Source organism: Cnephaeus nilssonii (assembly GCF_951640355.1).
Source record: "Cnephaeus nilssonii genome assembly, chromosome: 20".
NCBI lineage: Eukaryota > Metazoa > Chordata > Mammalia > Chiroptera > Vespertilionidae > Cnephaeus > Cnephaeus nilssonii.
In genome coordinates, this window is record NC_137091.1 from 14,576,799 (window position 1) to 14,601,715 (window position 24,917).

Below are 24,917 nucleotides of genomic sequence, written 5' to 3' on the forward strand. Positions count from 1 at the left end.
CTCCTGCTGTGCGAGTGCACTGACCACCAAGGGGCAGCTCCTGTGTTGAGCATCTTCCCCCTGGTGGTCAGTGTGCATCATAGCAACTGGTCAAATGGTCGTTTATACATACAACATGGATAAATTTCAAAAGCATGTTGCTAAGTGACAACTAGACACAAAAGACTACATACTATATGTTTCTGTTTATATGAAATCCTAGAAAAGACAAAACTATAGTAACAGAAAGCATATCAGTGGTTGCCTGGACCAGGGATAAAAGGACTGACTGCAAAGGGGCATGAGATAACTTTTTTAGTTATGAAAATGTTCTATATTTTTATTGTGGTGGTTGTTATACCACTGACTATATACATTTGTCACTGAATTATTGTATATAAGTTATATCTCAATAATGTTGATTAGAAAAAAATTAATTATGAGAGAAAATGGGAAGCAATAAAATGAGGATAAAGAAGTCCTACTCAAGAATTAATTCTTCAGCCCAGCCTGTGTGGCTCAGCAGTTGAGCATCGACCCAGAAACCAGGAGGTTGCAAGTTCGATTCCTGACCAGGGCACATGCCTGGGTTTCAGCCTTGATCCCCAGTGGGGGTTGTGCAGGAAACAGCCAATCTTTGATTATCTCTCCTCATTGATGCTTCTACCTCTTTCTCTCTCTTGTTCTCCCTTCCTCTCTAACATCAATAAAAAATTTTTAAAAAATTAATTTCTCCAGTTGATAACATTTCAAAGGTGGCCCTGGCCGGTTTTGCTCAGTGGTTAGAGCATCAGCCTACAAACCAAAGGGCCACAGGTTCAATTCTCAGGCAAGGGCACCTACCTTGGTTGCAAGTTCCCCAGCCCCAGTAGGGGCACGTGCGGGAAGCAACCAATGTGTCTCTTTCACATCAATGTTTCTCTCTCTCTGCCCCTCTCTCTTCTCTCCATTCTAATTTCTCTAGAAATCAATGGAAAAAATATCTTTGGGTGAGGATTAAAAAAATGTTTTTCAAAGGTCTTTAACCTTGCAGTGTTTGAAGTAATCATTAAAAAATATTGGGGTAGAGCCCTAACTGGTTTGGCTCAGTGGACAGAGCGTCGGCCTAAGGACTGAAAGGTCCCAGGTTCGATTCCGGTCAAGGGCATGTACCTTGGTTGCGGGCACATCCCCATTAGGAGGTGTGCAGGAGGCAGCTGATCGATGTTTCTCTCTCATCGATGTGTCTAACTCTCTATCCCTCACCCTTCCTCTCTCTCTAAAAATTCAATAAAATATATTAAAAAAATATATATATATATATATATATTGGGGTAGGGCCGAAACCGGTTTGGCTCGGTGGATAGAGCGTCGGCCTGCGAACTGAAAGGTCCCGGGTTCGATTCCGGTCAAGGGCATGTGCCTTGGTTGCGGGCACATCCCCAGTGGGGGGGGAGGGGTGCAGGAGGCAGCTTGTCGATGTTTCTCTCTCATCGATGTTTCTAACTCTCTATCCTTCTCCCTTCCTCTCTGTAAAAAAATCAATTAAAAAAAAAATATATATATATATTGGGGTAGGAAGTAGAAGCAAGGAGGGGAAGAATTAAGGATATCCTTCTCAGACATATTTTTCTTCTCTAACTTGGAATATGTAATTTAGATAAGGCCAAAACTGAAAACTTACCTGTACATTAAAAGGTAAACCCAGACAAAAATTCAATTCAAAAGAAGAGAAAAAGAGAATATATAATCTTCAAATAGTTCAGAGGTACATTTACCATATATGTAAATTAATGTAACTAACTGGAATATACTATAACATAACATCTTAATTTTAACTTATTTACTAGAGGCCCGGTGCATGAAATTCGTGCATGGGTAGGGTCCCTAGGCCTGGCCGGCGATCCAGGCCGATCTGTGGGGTGACCAGCAGGGCGATCGGGGCCACCGCTGGCACCCGCCTTGGCTGGCCTGGTGCCTACGGGGTGGGGGCAGCTCCTGCATTGAGCGTTTGCTCCCTGGTGGAGTGCGCGTCATAGTGACCGGTCGTTCCGCTGTTTGGTCAATTTGCGTATTAGGCTTTTATTATATAGGATTTTTAAAAAAATTTTTTATTGATTTCAGAGAGGAAAGGAGAGGTAGAAACATCAATGATAAGAATCACTGATCAGCTGCCTCCTGCACATCCCCTACTGAGGATTGAGCTGGCAACCCAGGCATGTGCCCTTGACCAGAATTAAACCTGGGACCCTTCAGTCCGCAGGCCAATGCTCTATCCACTGAGCCAAACCGGTTAGGGCTGACATCTTAATTTTTAAACATTCTTATTTGTTCATGAAGCCAGTCAACTCTCCCTCTTGGATTTAAAAATTATTGAAATAAAAGCTTTTCTTTAAAAAATATAAACATATGCCTTCCAGTGCTAAATTTTATAATTCTAATTCAGTTATTATAGTATACTTAAAACATTTTTAAAAACCAGATTACTTATTTTAATGCACTAAACTGATAACTAAGTGCTGGAAAATATACTTCATATTTTAGCTGAATTGAAACACAAAATCTAGATCTGACAAGCTAGTTGTAAAGTTGCTTCAGTTTCTCTAGGGGAAAATCACATTCCAAAGCTTTACCACAGATATCTTTTATTTGGAGTGACTGGGCTGCTGAAGGAGAAGGAACTTGTTGAGCTTGAATAGGATTTCTCAAAGCTAACATCAAGGAGTCCTCTAAGCCCTGCCAAATTGTGGATGGTATATAAACAGACACAATATTTATTTTGGGACAAAGATCCTGCAGGCAAGTAAGCAAAATGCTCCAGAAGAAGCAGTCACAGGCCTCTGAGAATCCATTTAAAACATGAGTCTCTCCTCATTCCTTAAATCAAATCCTGTTAAATTTTGCTTTACAATTTGATACTAATGCAAAAGAATGATAAAGATTAAGTATAAAAGTTCAGAAAGGAAAAACATAGCTTATCAAAAACATTTACTTAAAAAGTACCTATTCTAGCCCTAGCCAGTTTGGCTCAGTGGATATAGCATTAGCCTGCGGACTGAAGGGTCCTGGGTTCGATTCTGATCAAGGCACATACCCGGGCTTGAGGGCTCAATCCCTGGTGGGGGGTGTGCAGGAGGCAGCTGATCAATGATTCTCTCTCATCATTGATGTTTCTCTCTCTGTCTCTCCTTTCCTCTCTGAAATCAATAAAAATATATTTTAAATAAATAAATAAATAGAAAGTACCTACTCTAATATATCCACTGACCCAAACCGGCTCAGGCTAGAGTAGGTATTCTAATCACGTATACTTATAACTATTTCTGTGTCTGGTACATGTTTGACTACCAATTAAAATAATAAGTTATAAACAGGAATGCAACAACAATTGCCAATGTAGTAACACTAGACAGTATATTCAATTTCCATAGAAAAAATATTAAAGTGTAAAGTTCATTTTTTTTCAGTTTATTTTTTTCATACCCTTTATTTTTATACTCAAAAACTAAATTATGTAGAAAGGACACACAATCATTAATTTAAAATCCCAAATGAGACTTTATAAAACACAGAATGCATGCAAAAACCATTAATCTTACCACTCAAGACTAACAAGTTTTGGTCAACCATAATAATTTGATTTATTTGAAATAAAAATTAGAAATGGGTCCTAAGAGGAAAGATCAAAGGAACTGGAGTTGTCTGGTCTATAAAAATTTAATGTAAGAATGATTTAAATTCTGATCAGTTGCTTTCCTTGTCCTATGACAGCTAAATTAGAGGAAAGCAGTTTAGATTAAGGAAGAATTAAGAACATTTTTGCTTTAGGGTTTTATTAAGGCACCAAAATGGACCACTTGGGAAAGAAGTGGTGTTACAACACTGCACAGCTATGTGCAGTGAAGCTTGACCTAAGGCATGCTACACCACCAAAACTCCATGATTGTCTATAACCTCACCCTATGAAACCATCAAATAGCCTAACTTTGGATAGAGCATCACAATTTAAAAAGCATTTTCACATATTCTGGCATTTCATTTAATCCTTATATACATGAGATACATGAATAAGGCAGACATTCTGATTCCCATCCTATATAATAAAGAGGGAATATGCTCATTTGTCCGTTAAGGTGTCCGAGTCACAACCAGTCGAAGTTGAGTGTGCACAGGAGCTGAGGGGCGGGGACGGGGGCAGGGATTGCACCACCAGGAAGTGAGACTGCCGCCGGGGGGCAGCCCCCAGCATAAGCGGGAGCAGGCCCACAGCACCACCTGGCCTGGAAGAGGGGTGTCAGGATGGGCCACGGCGCCCCACCCCCCATGGAAGCACAAGCATGTGCAGGCCCTCGACGCCGCCTGGCCCAGAAGGGGGGGCGGGGGGGGAGTCAGGATGGGGGCGGGGCCTTGGCGGAGAGCTCTCAGCACTCCTGCGCTGGGGTCTGAAGGTGCAAAGAGGAAGGGAGAGCACATAGGCAGTTAGGGGGTTTAGGACAGGAGGGAAGAGCAGATAGGCAGTTAGGGGGATCAGACAAGGAGGGGAGAGCAGTTAGGGCCATCAGGCTGGCAGGGGAGCAGTTAGGGCCATCAGGCAGGCAGGCAAGCACTCAGGAGCCAGTGGTTCTGGATTGTGAGAGGGATCCCAGATTGGAGAGGATGCAGGCCAGGCTGAGAGACCCGCCCCCCATGCACGAATTTCGTGCACCAGGCCACTAGTCTATAATAATAAAAGCGTAATATGCTAATTAGACCAGACACCGGAACAACCTTCTGGATGACCTTCTGGGCGAAGCCAGAGCTACAAGGGTGGAGGCAAGTCGCTGCAGCTGCCAGGGCCGAGCCCCTTGCACGAATTTCGTGAATCAGGCCTCTAGTTTACAGATAAGGAAAATGGTTATGATTGTCTTTTGACTCAAATCCAGAGCTCTTTCCATTGCACTGTATCATTTTAAAAGTTCTGAAAAAGACCCTTATTAAGAGTCAATGTAGACAGCTTACTAGACACCAGGGTACAAAAGTTCCAACTATACTTAATAGACAAATTATAAAATTGTGCTCTGATTTGATTGAATACAAAGTACCTATTTATAGTCAATAATCCATTAACAACCCTTCCTTATTAAAGACCCTTGCTTTGAAAATATTCAATAAATAAAAGAAGTGCTTTTACTGAACCTATTTTCTTAGACCATGAAGCCGTATTTCGAATCAGAGAGAACATGAAGCTTCTGTTTCCATTTAGCATTCAAATTTTTTTCTGAATTCACCATATCTAAGTGAATATTGTAGTAGTCAGTCAAGATGGCCCCAATGATCCCAGCCTCCTGGTATTCACACCCAAGTATGTGAATAAATCTCCCGCCTTCCTGCTGAGTGTGAGCTAGAGTGTATGGGCTACACTTAGTGACTCGCTTCTAATGAACAGGTCATAAAAAGCAGAGTGACTTCATTTTCCCCTCTGTATGAAGCAGAACACATGACTACACACTGAAGCCACCTACTAAAAGTCACATGAGTTGAGCTTGGAAGTGGATGCTTCAGCTCTAGTCAAGTTTTCAGAGACTGCACAGCCCGAGCCCTGAGCCAGAGCCATCCAGCCAAGCCACTCCTAGATTCCTGTAAAAGGGCATGAGGAAACTTTTGGGAATGACTGAAACATTATCTTGATTATGGGTGGTTTTCACATGGGTGTGCACATTTGTTAAAACTCAAAGTATACACTTAAAATGGGTGCATTTTATTGTATGTAAATTACACTTAAATAGAGTTGATTCTTTTTATTTATTTTCAATATTTTTTATTGATTTCAGAGAGGAAGAAAGAGGGAGAGAGAGACAGAAACATGCATGATGAGAGAGAATCATGGTGGATCGGCTGCCTCTTGCAAGTCCCCCACTGGGGATCGAGCCCACAACACAGGCATGTGCCCTTGACCAGAATCGAACCTGGGACCTTTCAGTTCACAGGCCGACACTCTATCCACTGAGCCAAACTGGCTTGGGAGAGTTGATTCTTTTTAAAAGGCCACTGAATTCTTGAGCTAAGCCGACAAAGGGTTACTTACTAAAAAGCAGTGCCATGACTTAAGGGTAGTTGGTGAGAAAAGATACGTTGTAATAACAATCTACCACCACAAACTCACATGTTCTAAACTGCTCCTCAAAACTGTTCCACCCACAGCCTTTCCCATCTCAAATGACAGCAATCCCATACTCCCAGTTGCTCTAGCCAAAAATGTTGGAGCCTTTCTTGACTCTCACACCCCACATCCAATCCAGAAGCAAACACTGTTGGCTCTAACTCAAAATAGATGCATACTATAACAACTTCTCACCACCTCCACAGCTACTACCATAATAGTCAAACTGGTCTCCCTGTTTCACTCTTGTCCCCTGTAGCCTATCGTGAACTCAGCAGTTAGAGTGATCGTTTCAAAATCTCTGGCAGATCATATCGTTCACCTGATCAAAAACCTGAAACATCTCCCCATTTCACTCCAAGTCCATCTCATTACAATGGCTACCATGGTCACACAAACTGGCTTCTTATCTCCCAGATCTCATCTCCTACTATTCTCCTTGCTCAGTCTACTCCAGTCACTGGGGCCTGCTTGCTGTTTATCCAACACACAGTGCATGCTTCCACTCTAGAGCCTTACAATGGAGGTCTTCTCTGTCTAGAACACCTTTCCCCATACCCAAATGGCTCATCATATCATTTAACCTCCTTCAGGTCTCTGCTCAAATATGATCTTCTTTACCCAGACCATCTTATTGATAACTTCAAACATACCTGCTCATCCTTATTTCACTCTAACTTTCCTCTTTTTCCCAAAGCACTTATCACTTTGCAACATAATGTATAATTTATTTATTATGTATATTGTCTACTCCTCCACTCCTGCCATAAAACAACCTCCAGGGTAGAATCTTTGTGTGTGTGTGTGTGTTTACTGATGTATCACAAGTACCTAGGACAGTGCTCAGTACATATAACAGGTGTTCAACAAATACTTTCTGAATGAACTTTTTATAACTGTGTCAGGTACTGGGCTAAGCACTTTATATTCACTATTTCAATCACTACGGCAATCCTACAAAGTATGCATTAACCTCATTTTACAATGAAAACCATAGATTAAATAATTTGCCCAAAGTTACATACTAGCAAATGAAACCAGGACTTAATTCTGCCTAATTCTAAAGCCTTTTTAACCACTAGTTTTCTCAAAGCTGGGTATGAATGGGAAGAAAACTAAGCTGCTTCAGGAAGTAACCTGGTTGAGAGTATGTGGAAGACATTGATTTGTGATCCAATATAAGGAGCAGAGGTAAATAATTACCATTTGGGGAATTTTCCTTCAGTTTTTACTTGCTTCTATTCCTAGCCCTATTGAGATAGAAACAGAAGCTAATGGTTACCAGAAAGAGACCATAAAAAAAGAGGACGAGTCCTAGCTGGTTTGGCTCAGTGGACAGAGCATCGGCCTGCGGACTGAGGGGTCCCAGGTTTGGTTCCGGTCAGGGGCACATGCCCAGGTTGTGGTCCCCAGTGGGGGGCGTGCAGGAGGCAGCTGGTCTATGATTCCCTCTTATCATTGATGTTTCTATCTCTCTCCCTCTCTGAAATCAATAAAAAAATATATTTAAAAAAAAAAGAAGAGAAAAAGACCCATGAACTCCACAGATGAAAAAACATTGGTCAGTACTTTTTTTCCAAATTCTCTGGCATACTTTATCCCAGTAGTATGGTGTAATATGAGCAGTTGTTTTCTTGTTTGCTTTAAAATGCTTTTTTTCCTGTAGATTCTACTAGTGTAGTACAGGTGTTGGCAAAATTATATTTGAGAAATATATGAACCTACACATAAACATTTCCAGATTTAAATCTAAAGATACTGATTTTTTTTGCCAGTGTTACCATTTTTGTTTTTTTGTTTGTTTTTTTTTAAAAATTTCTTTATTGATTAAGGTGTCACATATTTGTCCTCATCCCCCCATTCCCATCCCACACCCCTCCCCATGGATGCCCCAACCCCCTGTTGAACTTAACCATTGGTTAGGCTCTTATGCATGCACACAAGACCTTTGGTTGATCTCTCCCTTCTCCCCCCACCCTCTCCTATCCTCCCTCTGAGGCCCGATAGTCCGATCGGTGCCTCCTTGTTTCTGGTTCTGTTCTTGTTCATCAGTCCATGTTGTTCATCATTTCCCCTAGATGAGCGAAATCATGTGTCACTAGAGATGTACTTATAAGAATTGAATGTGCGACGGGCAATAATAGTTATGCTGACAGGCAAAAAATCAGTCTGTAGTGAGTTTCTTTCTGGACCAACAGTTCTTTTGAGACCCAATATCAATGTCCACCAGTTCCTTATGAGTACATGTCGGCACTGACCCCTCAGCTCTGGATGGTGGACAAATGGTGATAATGCAGGTCCGACTCCCTCTGGTTTGGTCTCGGCCGGACCCAGGGGGGGCACGGCTTCACCCGGACCCGGGACCCAGGCTCACCCGGATCCAGGGGCCCGCGGCCTCACCCGGACCCGGGACCCAGGCTCACCCGGATCCAGGGGCCCGCGGCCTCGCCCGGACCCGGGACCCAGGCTCACCCGGGTCCAGGGGCCCGCGGCCTCGCCCGGACCCGGGACCCAGGCTCACCCGGGTCCAGGGGCCCGCGGCCTCGCCCGGACCCGGGGCCCAGGCTCACCCGGGTCCAGGGGCCCGCGGCCTCGCCCCGACCCGGGGCCCAGGCTCACCCGGGTCCAGGGGCCCGCGGCCTCGCCCCGACCCGGGGCCCAGGCTCACCCGGGTCCAGGGGCCCAGTGTTACCATTTTTGGAACACAGCCACACTCATCTGTTTACACATTTGTCTATGGCCTCTTTCACACTCTAACAGCTGAAATGAGTAGTTGCAATAGAGAGAAAAATGACAATATTTAGTATCTGGCCCTTTACAGAAAAAAACTTCTAAAACAAACATTAATGAAATGCAAGTTTCCTGATACCTTACATTGTTTTTATCACTTTTCCTGATATATTTGAAAACATATCCTCTAAATACTAGAATATGCCATTAAAACATTTTTGGTATTGTTGGTCATATAACTAAAAACATCTCAATGGCTTAAGTCCAAAAATAATATGGTCTTCAATCCAGTAAACATATGTCATTAAATTAATTCAAGCAAATATACTTCCTAGTAGAGTTAACACCATTTAATAGTTCTTAAACACTGGAAGACTTCAGTAACACTGGGATGTCAATTTTTTAAAATGTATTTTTATTGATTTCAGAGAGGAAGAGAAAGATAGAGATAGAAACATCAATGATGAAAGAGAATCATTGATTGGCTGCCTCCTGAGCGCCCCCTACTGGGGACTGAGCTTGAAACCCAGGCATGTGCCCTGACTGGGAATCAAATTGTGACCTCCTGGTTCCTAGGTCTATGCTCAACCACTGAGCCACACCAGCCAAGTGAGATATCAATTCTGAAATCAAAATAGTTTAGCGTTAAAGTTGAAAGGAAAGGATTTATTTTTGGTCTATGTCTGCTGTATCTGAGCTACCATATTAACACACTTTAAGGAAGAATTTTGAACAAGGAAAACAGTAATTTCTTCAATTTAGTCATACATACATGTACCAAATAGACCCCCCTCCCAAAAAAAAGCAAAAATCATATAATGGCTTCAAAACTTCTGCCCTTGCCGAAACCGGTTTGGCTCAGTGGATAAAGCGTCGGCCTGCGGACTCAAGGGTCCCAGGTTCGATTCCGGTCAAGGGCATATACCTTGGTTGCGGGCACATCCCCAGTAGGGGGTGTGCAAGAGGCAGCTGATCGATGTTTCTCTCTCATCGATGTTTCTAACTCTCTATCCCTCTCTCTTCCTCTCTGTAAAAAATCAATAAAATATATTTAAAACAAACAAACAAACAAACAAAAAACTTCTGCCCTTAACCCTAGCTGGTTTTGCTCAGTGGACAGAGCTTCGGACTAAAAGGTCCCAGGTTCGATTCTGGTCATGGCCATGTACCTTGGTTGCAAGCTCAATCCTCAGCCCCAATCGATATTTCTCTCTCTCTCTCCCCCCTTTCCCTTCCACTCTCGCTCTAAAAATTAATGGAAAAACTATCCTAGGATGAGGATTTTTTAAAAAGGACTAAATAGGAGATCTGGAACATTTTCATTTAATCTTTCAAGCATAAAAGCTAACACATAGGAAAGCAAGTTACTTAATTATTACTAATTTTTTACATTCTGTACCTATTTTCTCCTCTCCCTTCCCAAAGATTAGTTTATCACTGACAAAAGATCAAACCTTATTTCATAAAATTAAAGAAAACAAAGAAGTCTTCATTATATATATGAAGATAAGAAATCCTTTTCCTACCTAATACATCCTAATACAATTTTTTTAAGTTCCTCAAAGGAATATTCAGATATTTCTTATGTTTTACAAATAAAGTGATAGGTTATGCTATTCATGACAGAAAAGTAATTTAGCAAGTTGATGGAAAAACTGCAAAGGAAACAGGAGAAAAGTCAAATATAAAATAAAGTTAAAATTTTCTTTTTTTAAATATTATATTGAAGTCAACTTCTACATAAAAAGATGAACCAATCCAAAATATTCATTAAAATATCACCAAAATCATAATATACATTAACTTAGTTTTTAACATAGCTCTCAACTTAAAAATTTCCACTTACATTTTTCATCTTCAACATAAACTTCCAACATAAAAATTTTATGACATCTATTTGTTTTCTCAGAAGCATTTTCTCAAAACAAAGAAATTATTTCCAAGTTAAAATTTTCATGCTGCTTTTTTTCAAAATTAAATTACTAACAGAAGCAGAAAGCTACCCAGGAGCTATTTCTAAATATTATTAAATTTAAAGCCTAGCCTACAAAGCCTTTTCTCATTTTTCTCTTAATTTCTTTTTTTACAGCACTGTAGTCACAAATATCTTAGTAAAAAAAAAAAGAATATTTCCTGCCAAACATTTAAAGAAATTAAGTTTTGAAAGTTCCGTGTAAGAAAAGTACACTACTCTCTTTAAATGCTAGAACTTTCTAAGGTGAATTTTAATACACATGAAATCAGCAATGGAATGATATAAAAGTTTGAGTGATTTTTAAAAATTATGTATCCTTATAATATGAAAACATATCCCTTTATAATCAGAACTATAATCTCTTTATTAATGTAAATCATCAGATAATTTCTAAAACAATCTATAGTATTTCAAATTACAAAGAAATGTTTCCTACCTTGCCTGCTTCTCTTTCTAAGTCGACATATTCCCGGCTAGGTGTTTGTCGCTGTTCTCCCTGCCAGCTGGCCGGAAAAAACTGGAGAGACAGATTGGTTCCTGTGGCCACAAAAGCCTTTTAGAAAAATCAATACAAACAGGATCAGGAGCAGGACATTACATAAATTATGCAGGCAGTCATTTATTTTTACATCAGTTTCTGTCTTAAGCCAGGCAGCACCAAGAATACTTAAAAGTAAAAAACATGCACTCATCATTTTTCTTAAGTATTAAGTTACAAACATCTGATTCCATTTTGAGGACATTTGCCATTGGCTGCTTAAATATAAAATCAAGCCATGGAAATCAATACTTTCTTTCAGGTCAGTTTTTGCTGACGTTAGGATTGTGCATTGCTAATGTCTAACCAGAAGCTACCATCCCTGAATTTAAAAACTTTATTTATTTTTTAAGTGTGAAAATCACTGAAGTCTAAACATTTTGAACTCTAAAACATACAATTTAAAGTATAAATGGGACATTTTAATTTTTCTTGATAGCCCTTGCTTTAAAGCCCATGTTACAAATGCACAGGACTGTCCACTTGTGATAAACCATACATTAGCATGTGCCCTGACAGCACTTCCCATTCTCTCTAAAATCTTGGATGATTAAAAATCACACAACATTTTCTAAAATCTGACTTCAGGATAACTGGATCTGACTATAACAAAAGAGTATTCATCTAATATTTATAAAAGATTAGGATAGCTCAACAGACAGAACAATCTAAATCCATTTCAATAAAGTGTCAATCTGTATAGTCCCTGAGCAATTTAACTATATTTCCCCCCAAGTAAAAAAATGGAACACTGTCCCTTTTTCCCAAGGGAAATTAAGAAGTAAAAAGCATTTTTGAAAAAACAACACATTTTTCATCATCTAAATGTAAACTTTTCTTTGTTGGAATTTTTTCTTTTATTAATTAAAATAGAATATTTTTGTTTTATTATACCAATTAAAGTTGTAAAGCATAAAGTTTTCAAGCAGAGTCTTCATCTGAAAGTAAGGGGTTCACATTTTGGCGATTTGTTCAAAGCCTTTAGCTGATTCAACTATCCTCTAGTTCCCCTGATGATTAACAGCTTAGATTTTTTTTAGAGGTAAAAATTATACTTCCTATTTTTATTACTGGTACCGTACGTACAATTGTCAACCTAACTGCTAAATTTCTACAGTTTTGATAGCATTTCCCTAATCACCTGGGATACCCTTTCTTATGAACAGCCATCATTACAATATTAACTTTAAAAAATCTTATCCCACTATTAGCATAAGTTTAAAAAATAATCAAGTGAAATTAAATAAACAGTTTAAATTAAAAGCAGACTGCTAGCTGTGTCCTTAGGCAAGTTACTTAACTCTACCTCAGTTTCCTCACAAATTAATATTTGTAAAGATCTTAGAACAGATCAAGTAAATGATATATAAGTACCTGCTAAATAAAAGAAAAGAAATAATTTTGAGCTAATTTTTTCCACCCTCAGATAATTAAATTCTCAGAGCAGAGTGGTGGTAAATAAGAGATTCAGCCCATGAAATGAAGCCTTGTATCAAAATCTCCCAGGCAACTTACTTCTGTATTCACCTAGTAGCAAATCCTTCCACCCACTGTACCCCAAATCAGCTCTATGCTCAGTAAAAACAGTCTACAGATCTTATTACCTCACCTCCTGTCTGAACGCCAACCTCAGAAGAGATTTCCTGCTTCCTCACTTTATACCCATTATCTCATCAAGATCCCTCTCTCTGACATAGAAGTGATAAAAAAACAGATCATTCTAGAATAACATTTCCCAAATTTATTTGACCACAGAATTCTTTAATGGAATACCTATACATACATGAGCTCAGAAAATTATCTTTGAAAACATAAAAATGCTACACCGGTATCCCTGTCTATATGTAAGATTTCCAGATTGCCCTGACTATTTTTTATAGGTTTCATAAATTATAAAACAGCACACATTGTGCCAATCCAACATACCTTTTATCCTTCCATTTTCAGGATTAAAAATATATGGTTTTATCCTGGCCAGGTAGTTCAGTCAGTTAGAGCATTGTTCTGACACCCCAAGGTTGTCAGTTCAATCTCGAGTAAGGGCATATACCCAATGAATGCATAAATAAGTGGAACAAATCAATCTCTCCCCACCCCATCTCTTTCTCTCTCAAAACAATAAAATAAATTTTTTAAAATATACATATGGTTTTTACTGCTCTCCCAGTAGAGTCACCATACCTATGATAAGTATTTTTTTCTTTTATTAATCATTAGTGTTGAAGACATCTCCAACACTTTTACTACAGTAAGAACTTACCGGGGAAATAAATCAGTTTACCAAATAGAATAGATTCTATCCCTCACCCATGATCACTTTTATTCATGCTACCTTATAGTTAACAAGAGATGAGCATCATAGAACTTAGGTTGGGAATAATTGTGGGAAATATATATATTTTTACAGTATATAACTGCTGTCAAAATAGAGGCCAAAGAATACATTTTCCACATCTATTTTCCATAACCAAATAGGTAAAAGCTACTGCCTGTTTATAAGCCAAAAGACAAATTTTAGGCATTACATTAAGTAACCTCTAAACTGAATTAATCAAGTACCTATGATGCAAAAGGCATTGTGCAAAGTACCTGCACAGAGGGGAGTATATTAATGAATATAACCACAGAATTAATGTGGTCTCCACCCTCTAGGATAGTGGTCGGCAAACTCATTAGTCAACAGAGCCAAATATCAACAGTACGAGTGAAATTTGAGAGCCAAATTTTTTTAACTTAAACTTCTTCTAACGCCACTTCTTCAAAATAGACTCGCCCAAGCCGTGGTATTTTGTGGACGAGCCACACTCAAGGGGCCAAAGAGCCGCAGTTTGCCGACCACTGCTCTCGGAGATAAGAATACTGTAATTACTGTAATTTCGCCGAAACCGGTTTGGCTCAGTGGATAGAGGGTCGGCCTGCGGACTCAGGGGTCCCAGGTTCGATTCCGGTCAAGGGCATGTACCTTGGTTGCGGGCGCATCCCCAGTGGGGGGTGTGCAAGAGGCAGCTGATCGATGTTTCTCTCTCATCGATGTTTCTAACTCTATCCCTCTCTCTTCCTCTCTGTAAAAAATCAATAAAATATATTTTAAAAAAAAAGAATACTGTAATTTACATGTGGAGGGAGGAAACTAGAGAGAGTAATGTGAAATCCCTTACCAAATACAAATAGTTACATTATTCAACAAATTAAGACACATATGCCGTCTTAAGAGCAAATCTTTCAATGTACCTTCAACTTTCAATACTTGTCAGATATTAAGAACTTATTAAAATTTGTAGGATGAAATATTTGGAAAAGAGGAAGAACTAGAACATCTGTCTGATTTATCCCTGGAAAGAAATTTATGACAAATACAAGCCACCTATAAAATATTACAGCAACATTATAGTACAGTATTTCAGATACACTGCGGGTTAAATTATATTCCCAGTTCATAATTACATGCAGTAAAGTCTGGTATGACAGAAAAACTGTTAATAGCTATTCTTTATTTGGTTTAAAAAAAAAAACACAACCCTCAGCTTTAAAAAAGTCCTGACAATAGTTTGTATCTCAACTTTTACATCAATTACCTCCAGGAAATCCACTGGTTAGGTATACCATCACCTTTTGCAAAAGGAAACACATGCAAAGGATGATACAATTACTGGACCGACTAATAAATGATTCTTTTACCACTCAATAACAAAACCAAAAAATATTTGTCTTACACATTATAATCATATGATTACAACTACTCAAAAAATTTGGCAGCGGGCTGAAAGCAGGAGCTTTTCTTTCATAACATGCAATAACAATCAACTATTCTAGAGCTCCTGGTAAATTTAGCCAGCATCTTCTCATTTTCTGTAATATGATTCTAAAAAACCTTCATTTTAAATATGGAAATAACCTTTAAAAATAAATTTGGTTTTGGTGAAGAGAATTTAATGGTATGCAAATTATATCTCAATAAAAATAAATAGATGCTCTATAAAGGAGGTGGGAGAAGTAAATGTACCAATATGTCCTCCTATTGTTAACCCAAACTCAAACTGCACAGTAGCTTCAAGTCTCTTCAAATGCAATGGGCCCAATCACGGAGTAGATAATTATTGGATTCCATCACATCATATTTCAACTTTTTTTTTTTTTAAATAATCAACCTTTCCTTTCTTCCTATCCATTCTTTGGATTCTTCATTCCCCCTTCATTAGCACCTCCATCGGACAAATCAAAAGATCAGGGAAACTAGAACACTTTAATTTTTTTTTCTTTTAACATTAGGTTTGATGGAGGCAAAGCACTAAATCTACCACCCATAATACGGCCTCAAGTTCAACTGTGGTTTTTGAAAATCCATGCAGCACAAACGGGGTATGCTTTTTAGCTTTGAAAAAAACGATAATGGTTTCTCTCTGATTCTCCTAGGGTTTAACATTCTAAGAAAAGATCGCGGCATGTTCCTTAGGTCATTTTTTCCTTCTCTATAAGGACAATAGATAACTGGCGTAAAGATTTATTATTCTTAGCTATACTGGGAATGAGAGAGCTTCCCATACAGACTTACCCACGAACCAGGAGCCAGATCCTTGAATGAAGCCCAGTTCTTTTTCCGAATGGGTGTTTTCTTCCTTAGAAACACCCGATCCCTTACTCGAGCCTACACATAACCTTTCCCTGCTTAGTCTGCCTCCGGTTTGCGAGTCGTGTCTGCGAGACATACCCACCGCCGAGGGTCACAGGGAAGCGTCTCCGCGCCAGGACGCGCGGCCCGCCAGTATCTGCTTTCGCATTTTGAATCCCGAGTAGGAAGTGAGACGGCGCCCCGCTCAGTTCCGGGACCCGCGGCGTCCGGAACCGACCTGGGCCGCGGCAGCCCCCGCGCAACAAGTGACCCGCGCGCGCCTCGGTGCCCGGCGCCCCCGGCCCCCCGCCCCGCCGACTTACGATTTCCGAGCGGCCGTCGCGGCAGGCGTTCTGGAAGCGCGCCTGGCGCTCCTCGTGGGGCCGGTCCCTGAAGCCCGTGTACTTAATCTGCAAGGCAGAGACAGCCCGAAATCAGGAGCCAAATCCGCGGCGCCGCCCGCGCGCCCGCCCGCCCCGCGCGACGCCGATAAGGACAAGCAGAGCCTGCGGGCAGACGGCGGCCCGGGCGAGATTGCCCCCTCCGCGGGAGCCGGCGCGGGGTTCCCGGGGGCCGCGCCGCCCAAACTTTTCTCCGCCCGGGCCCACTCGGGGCGCGCCGCGGCCTCCGCGCCGTCCGCCCGCCCGCCTCACCTCGCATTCGCGGCTCAGCTTCCTGAAGAACTCCTCGTTCTCGAACTTGCTTCTCTGGTCGGGCACGACGCGCGGCATCTTCCCGCCCTGAGACCGCGTCGGCCGGTCGGGCTCCGGGCTAGCGCGGGCACCCGCTGGCCGGCTCCGCGTTGACCGACTGACCGCTACCCGCGGAGCCCTTTGTTTCAGGCGCCCGCGCGCGTGGGCTCCCGCTCCCGGAGTCTGAGGTGCCGCCGCGCGCTCGAGCCCAGCCCACGCCGCCGCCTCAGCCGTTGCCTGCCGCCCGCGCGGACCCAGCACCCGCCGCCCCCGACCGCCGCCGCCGCCGCCGCCACTTCCTCTCACCGCCCACCTCGCTGGCCCGTCGGCCCCGCCCCCGCCGGCCCCACCCCTCCCCTCGCGCGCCCGCCCGCCCCAAACTCCAGCAAACAAAACGTACCATTCACAACTCCGCGATCCGCGCCGCGCATGCGCCGCCCCGCTTGCGGGCCGCTAGGTTGCAGGGAACCTGGCTCCTCCCGCCGCGCGGCCCTCTTCCCCTGGCTGACCCGCGGGCCACTCACTGTGGGACCGCCCTGTGGGGATCTGCCGGGTCCATGGAGATGGAGCGGCCCGCGCGATTCCTTTCTTTCGACTGTCTGGAACTTTTGGACTTCCCAGTCGCGCGGAGTAAACCAGAATTGTGACCTAAACGCGAGGAAATTTAAGTCCTTGGGGACTTTGCGCCTCCAAACCGAAGGGGATGGGTGTAAAACGTGCAATTCAAAGACTAAAGGTGGAATCAGACCAGAGCATCCCACTGAATCCAGGTCTTGATGGAAAGGTCGGAGCTGTGTCAGAAGGTCCTAAGTGAGATCTTACTTGACTCCCTTGCCTGCTGGCTGGAGCCTGAGACAATACTGGACCGCTAAGCCTCTGTTTGCTTATTTCCAAAATTCAGACTTTCACAAGTTCACAGTATTAGTGTGAGAGCCTTTATGTAGGTCTAACACATAATGAGCACTCAATTAATTTACGTTTTTAAAGAAAAACAAGCTGGATTTATAAATATACTAGCGGCCCGGTGCACAAAATTTGTGCACGGAGGGGGGGTTGTCCCTCAGCCCAGCCTGTACCCTCTCCAATCTGGGACCCCTCGGGGGATGTCCGACTGCCCACCGAGATCGGGCCTAAATGGGCAGTCGGACATCCCTCTCACAATCCAGGACTGCTGGCTCCCAACTGCTTGCCTACCTGCCTTCCTGATTGCCCCTAACCGCTTCTGCCTGCCAGCCTGATCACCCCCTAACCACTCTGCTGCCAGCCTGTTTGCCCCCAACTTCCCTCCTCTGCCGACCTGGTCACCCTTAACTGCCCGCTCCTGCAGGGTTGATCACCTCCAACTGCCCTCCCTTGCAGGCTTGGTCCCTCTCAACTGCCCTCCCTTGCAGGCCGGGTGCCTCCCAACTGCCCTCTCCTGCTGGCCATCTTGTGGTGGCCATCTTGTGTCCACATGGGGGCAGGATCTTTGACCACATGGGGGCAGCTATATATTGTGTTGCAGTGATGATCAATCTGCACATTACTCTTTTATTAGATAGGATAGAGGCCTGGTACAGGGGAGGGGGCCAGCTGGTTTGCCCTGAAGGGCATCCTGGATCAGGTGGGGGTTCCCTTGGGGTGTGGGGTGGCCTGAGCGAGGGGCCTGTGGTGGTTTGCAGGCCGGCCATGCCCCCTGGCAACCCAAGCGGAGGCCCTGGTATCTGGAATTTATTTTCCTTCTACAATTGAAACTTTGTAGCCTGGAGCGGAGCCAAGCCTGGGGCTCCCTCCGAGGCCAGCAGCCATTTGTGTTGGGGTTATAATTGAAACTTTGTTGCCTTAAGCGGGTGGGCCCGGCCAGGGTGTGCTGAAAGCTTTGTTTCCCCTGTTGCCGGCGGCAACCCTGGCCTGCTCTCTCAAGCTCCATTCTGCCGCCATTTGTTTGAATTTGTTTACCTTCTATAATTGAAACTTTGTAGCTTGAGTGGAGGCTTAGGCCTGGCAAGGGCAGGCGGAAAGCTTGGCTTCCTCTGTTACCTAGGAAACCTTGCTCTCTGTGGCTGTAGCCATCTTGGTTTGGGTTCATTTGCATACTCGCTCTGATTGGATGGTGGGCGTGGCTTGTGGGCATGGCTTGTGGGTGTGTCGGAGGTATGGTCAATTTGCATATTTGTCTATTATTAGATAGGAGTCTATTATTAGATAGGATCCTAATGCCAGTCCATATCTTTACCCAAATGTGCAAACAAATCCCAAAAGATTCACAACTTCTAGGAGTCATTTAGCCCAAGCTGTAGAGAGTCTGACATGGGATTTATGACAGACCTTGACTCCAAGTTGGTCCTCAATAAATTCTGATCTTGCCCTGGTTTAGCTCAGTGGATAGAGCATTGGCCTGCAGACTGAAGGGTCCTGAGTTAATTCCAGTCAAGGGCACCTGCCAGGGTTGCGAGCTCAGTCCCCATTAGGGGGCGTGCAGGAGGCAGCCAATGATTCTCTCTCATCATTGATGTTTCTATCTCTCTCCTCCCTTCCTCTCTGAAATCAATAAAAAAAATATTTTTTAAAAAAATTCTGATCCTTGCCCTAGCTGGTTTGGCTCAGTGGATAGAGTGTCAGCCTGCGGACCAAAGGGTCCAGGGTTTGATTCCGGTCAAGGGCACATGCCCAAGGTTGCGGGCTCAATCCCCGGTGGGGGGCATGCAGGAAGTGGCCAATCAATGATTCTCTCTCCTCATTGATGTTTCTATCTCTCTCTCCCTCTCTCTTCCTCTCTGAAATCAATAAAAATGTATTTTTAAAAAAATTCTGATCTTTGAAATTCCAACTTGTCAAAAACTCAGTCCAAGGATGGCAAGTGGTGCCAACTCTGATTGACAGTAACTGGCCATATTGCAAAGGATTGTGAAGATACACCTAAACTCATGGGAATTAGTGCCCAGAGCAATTTGCAATGTCTGTGTAAATGCAGTTTGGCTGAATTTCCCACCCCTGTCTAGTCCTATCTCATTTTTACAGATATAGTACTGAGCTAGAGTGACCAACTTTCCTGGTTTTCCTGAGACTGTCCTATTTTAGCAATGAAACTCCCATGTCCCAGGAAACCACCCTCTCCCGGGCAAAATGGGATGGTTGGTAACCCTAACTGAGGTCCAGAAAGTGATCCATCACACAAGGTCAGGGAGGGAATTGTCAGCAAAGTCAGACCTGTAGGCTAATGGTTTTAACAAACACACTCTTTCTGAACAGCAAATATAGAATCAATTCCTTCCAAGGGCATGCACCTCTGTCCACACCAAGCCTGTGTGAATGAATGTATGTTTGTACACAATAGAGCGGGTATAGATATGGATGTCAACAACCACTATTGTTGGGCCTCCCTCTTTCTCAGAATCTTCCTCTCAGGTCTTTTTCAATTGCAAGTGACAGAAACCCAATTCAAGCAAATAGAGCTAAAAAGGGGTCTGTTTTATTTTAAGTAAATAAATCACAGAGAGAGTCTCTTTTTTATTCCTCCATTTCTTCTGACTCCTTAATTCTCTCAAGCTCTCTTGATGGCATTAATTTCCTGGCAAAGGATGGGAACAGCCATTTTTCCATTGCCAAGTCATAAAATTCCTGGGAAGGACTTTGATTGGCCCAGTCTAGGTCACATACTCTCCCCTCTACCAAATCACTATGTCTAGGCTGATGTGATGACACTGACCAGTTTATGTCATATGCGCTCCCATCCAGACTTGGGAGTCTGGGTTTGACATCCTCAGAGAGAACCTGATGGTTGAAAGAGGAAAAGAGCAGTTTTAGCCAAAGGAAGGAGTGGGAGTGCCTGTGGGTCCACTGAACAGTTTGTATCAGCTACATCTGGCAAAGGATGTCATTTTTATTTTGCTGCCTAAAGGCTCTGATGAAACTGGAGGGGGAAACTCCACATCAGCACAGGCAAAGTGCAGACAAAACCAGTCTTAAAACATCTGCAACTTATTTTGAGAGGTGAGTGAGGCCGCTTCGGTTCCAAGGCACCAAGGCAGAACTAAGTCACTCACAGTAATAGAAGCTTTCATTCATTTGCTGCCTCTACCTCAAGTCTTCCCATTTCGGCTAAGACCTTTGGACACTAGGGCAACACAGCCATTGTCTAAATGAGAGGCAGACGATGGCTTTGCTTCCAGTCAACAAAGCCTGTCTGAGGCCAGTGGTCAGGGAAGCAGTTTCTGCTGTTGACTTCTATTGTAGGAAAAAGGAAAATATCCCAGGTGATACCACTCAGCACCACCATATTCTGTTTAGGTAGACAGCTGTATAAAACTTTCCATTTCTGTCTCTAAAAAATGACCCAGAAAGCAGCACTCTTAATCCTCAATGGGTCCAGGTGGGGCTCCCAGACCTGCAGCTGATCCTGGTCTTCGGACTCTAGTAATAATTGTTTCTGCCATGGGAAATGTGGAATAAATAAAAGGTGAAATAACCCTAGAGTGGCTAAGATGCCCAGACAGATACCATGAGCTTTGACAAGGAAAAGCTCAAGGTCAAGGCAAATTTTTTTTAGGTTCAAGGGAGCTGGAGAGGAACCATGGGAGTGCAGAGCAGGGCAGAGTACTCTGTCAGCCTCACGGGGGTGGGAAATGATGTCCTGAGGGAAAGGGATGAAAAAGCCTGCCAGGCCAACCCAGAACAGCAACACCACAGACAGCCTTTGGCAACTCCAAGCCACAGGGTAACCCACACTCGGTATTGTCTGGCGTCCAACCAGCCAGGATGACCGGAAAACTAGCCACAGGCTGAAGGAAGTCATCTCCTCAGCTGACCTTTATATACCTTTTTTTTTTTAATTAAATTTTTTCACTTATTTTTAAAACTGATTTAAAGGAAATTAATAAATGAAAGTTTCACCCAGTTCAGCTATATTTAGCTCTGTGCTTCTGACCATCTGGGTTTGGATTAGTAAACCCCTCCACGGCACCCTGCAATCCAGTCAGCTCTGGTAGGGCCACCAGATGGAAGCCTGAGGGTATTTGTACCCAAAAACACCCTCCTCCTTCCCAAATCTGGCTGAAATCTCTGAAGCTCCACTGCTTGGAGCCTTCCTTTCCTAAGGATTCAGCCAGCCCAGGGCCTCCTTTTCCTCCCCTTCTTGGGTGGGCAGCTTCTCCTGCCCAAGGACTCCCAGACTGATCTTGAGTGGGTGGGCGGGAATGCACTGAACAGGGGATGGGAACCCTCAATTGTCTGGTCCAACTGTGAAGATCTGAGCTGGGGGCTTACATGTCCCTCATCTCAGTTAATTCAAGCAACCACCTTCTAAGACAGGTCTTCTTGTCTCCATTTGACAAATGAGGAAACAGAGACTCTGAAAAGGTAAATAAGTAACCATAGGACTGTGACAAGATCCTGTCTCATTAGTGATAACAAAATGGCTTAGCATTGGACTATATCATCTTTGTTCACTCCTCATCATAACACTACAAGTTTAGTATTATTATTATTCACCCTATTCTACAGATGAGGAAATTGAGGCTCCCAGGAGCTGATGGTCCCAGGGTCATGCTCTTAACCATTCCACTCTAAGGCCTCTGCTGGTGGAGATGCCAAAGGTCTTGCTTTTCTCCTTAAATGAACTGTGAACCCATGGAGAGCTGTGGCTGGGGTCATTCCTCCTGGAGCACCCATAACATGCTCCCAAAGGGTCCCCAGTAGGTTGAATGAAGGGGTCCTATTGTAGGCTTTGTGGCAGGATGTGGCTCTTGCCCTTGATGGTGGTACATTCCTGTCCCCCAGTCCAATTGTTTGTCCCTCTTTGACTTGGAAGGTCAAGGCCTAGATGTCCTGCCTCCCCAAGTCCAGTAGAAAGATTGGCTTTATCCAGATCTGGTGTCAGCAGCTACTTACATCTTCCTCTCCTTGAAGTGGGAGTGAAGTCCTCCTAGGTCCCCGAGACTCTGGTGCATTTTTTCTAAGGAAACCCTTTCCCTTAAGTAACTGAGAAAATATTGTACCATCTTGAAGTTGAAATAGGATCTGAAGCCACAAATGAGACCTGAAGGGGGTGGGAGAGAAGGGAAATTAGTGGCTGGCACAGTGCCTAAAGCCCTACCTCTACCCAGCTTCTAGTTTCTGGATGGAGATGGGCCTAAGTCCAGGATGAGGGTGTCATCTGTCTGAATAAGGCAGTTTCCTGAGCCTTAAAGAATTCTTTTCTGAGATATAATTTACATACCATAAAATTCACCCTTAGACCCTTAAGAATTTCCCCTCCCAAGAGGTTCTCCCCCCTCTTAGCTCCCCTGCTACCCTCCCCCACAAGCACAGCCATTCCAGAGGGAGAGGAAAGCAGAAAAGGAGCAAGTTTCCCCAGAATAGCATTTCTTCAGTGTTGGGATCAATAAACCCGTTTGCTTAAAAGGAACCAGATGATTTCATCCTTGTAATTACAAGTTTGACGTTTGCAAATCTTGCCCAGGCTCCAAAGGAACCTCTTTGTCATGGGAAGCGAGACGTTTGTCTGGGTGCCTGGGGATGGGGACTGAGCCTGGTGTGGTGGGAAGAAGGCCAGGCTGGGTCAGGAGGCCTGACTGACCATCTTTGAGGGCTACTTTAGACTTGCTCCCCTTTCCCTTAATTTTCTGGTGGGTGATGAGAAACAGACTAGACTAGGGGACTAGAGAATGACAGTGGTGAGCTCTAACCACACTGCCCCCTCCCTCAAGCCTCTGATTTGTCTGTGGCAGAAAGGCAAAGGTGCTCAGTTTAGCACTCATGACCCCCTGACAGTCTTTACTTTCCTTTCTAATCCCATCTCCCATCATTTCTCCCCATGGCACCCTGCAATCCAGTCATACTCGCCTGCTTGCATTGCCCACATGCTTCAGGGCCTTTGCTTTTACTGCTCTCTATCTAGCATGACTTTTTCCTATTTCTCAGCTGGGAAAACTCACACTTTTTCTTTAAATATGAGTCCAGGGGCTTTTGATTGTCATCCACAGAGTGATGCCCCACAGCATCCCTCATTCCAGCATTTGGGTCCATACAATGTACCAGGGAGAGAGTCAACACACCTAGGTCACTGCAACACCCTGGGTTCTGGGAGGATTTGGCTCCCCACTAATTTGTGATCTATGAACCAGAAGGTCGCAGTTTGATTCCCAATCAGGGCACATGCCCAGGTTGCGGGCTGGATCCCCAGTGTGGGGCATGCAGGAGGCAGCCAATCAATGATTCTCTCTCATCATTGATGTTTCTATCTTTCTCTCTCCCTTCCTCTCTGAAACCAATGAAAATGTATATTTTTAAAACTGTGCAGCCTTCATAGTGTTTCTTAAGTTGTTTTAATTATTTAAAACTTGTGGTGTCTTTTGGTAGAAAATTTAGGAAATATAGGAAAAGAAGAGAGTCCTACCACCTCCAAACAATCATTGCTAACATTTCAGTATATTTTCTTTGGCCTCCTTCCATTCACATTTCCTCACATAGTTATGACATACTACAGATACAGTTTTGAATGCTCCATTATCCTAACCCTATGGCATAAATATTTTCCCATGTAATCATATAAAACTCCTAATGGCACCTTGGCCAATCGCCTATTGTTGGGCATTTATTTTTGTTGCTTCCTATTATTCACTGCTATAAAATAAGCTTCTGTGAACATCATGATGCTTAAAGCTTTTTCTTAAAAGTTTTGGATAGTGGTTCCAGAAGTAGAACCACCATGTCAAAAGGTATGGGCATTTTAAGGTTCCTGATACTTGTGAACAAATTTGTCTCTTCTTGAGTCTTAAAAATCAGTTCCCTCCTCCCTACATTTCTCTTCTCAGCATCTCAGACACAGGAAATGCCAACCAAGAATAAACCAAGACCTGCAGATGGAGATCAATAGATCAATAAAGGAGGTTGAATAATTCAACATTCACTTCTAGCTCATTATCAACTCTGGAATCCAAATGCATTCTTTTTTACCTTATTTCCTTTTGTCTCCCTCTTGATGATACCTTGACACCCTGCCCTGTTCTTGGATTCTTCAAATTTCCTAAGCCCTAAGCCATCCTGGCAGGCCAGGTTTCCCATCAGGCTGTAATATTGGCTTGTAAATAGGCCATCAGAATTACTAGCCATGGCCACCTCACCCGCCTGCTTTCCCTCCTAGCACAATTAATAAAGCAAACAATAAGCATTTGAGATCTTGCTTTCCAACAATGTTATCAGTTTGTCTCAAATAAACGTATAAGAAGTTTAAAAAAATAAAGCAAAAATAATTTCCTTCCTCTAGATCAGGGGTGGGGAACCTTTTTTTCTGCCAA

The 24,917-nt window shown here is 43.1% G+C and overlaps 1 protein-coding gene across 2 annotated transcripts in view; it reads right to left on the minus strand.

The window, feature by feature from the left end:
- Positions 1-16,937, minus strand: part of CBFB (core-binding factor subunit beta) — a 64,137-nt gene extending 47,200 nt beyond the window's left edge. For both annotated transcript variants that reach the window (XM_079800417.1, XM_079800416.1), the window contains exons 1-3: positions 16,603-16,937; positions 16,273-16,359; positions 11,239-11,355 (exon numbers count right to left, since the gene is read on the minus strand). In XM_079800417.1, the coding sequence (XP_079656543.1) occupies positions 11,239-11,355; positions 16,273-16,359; positions 16,603-16,680 (282 nt within the window). In that variant the 5' untranslated portion in view covers positions 16,681-16,937. The remainder of the gene's footprint in view (positions 1-11,238; positions 11,356-16,272; positions 16,360-16,602) is intronic.
- Between the last annotated feature and the right edge of the window lie 7,980 nt (positions 16,938-24,917).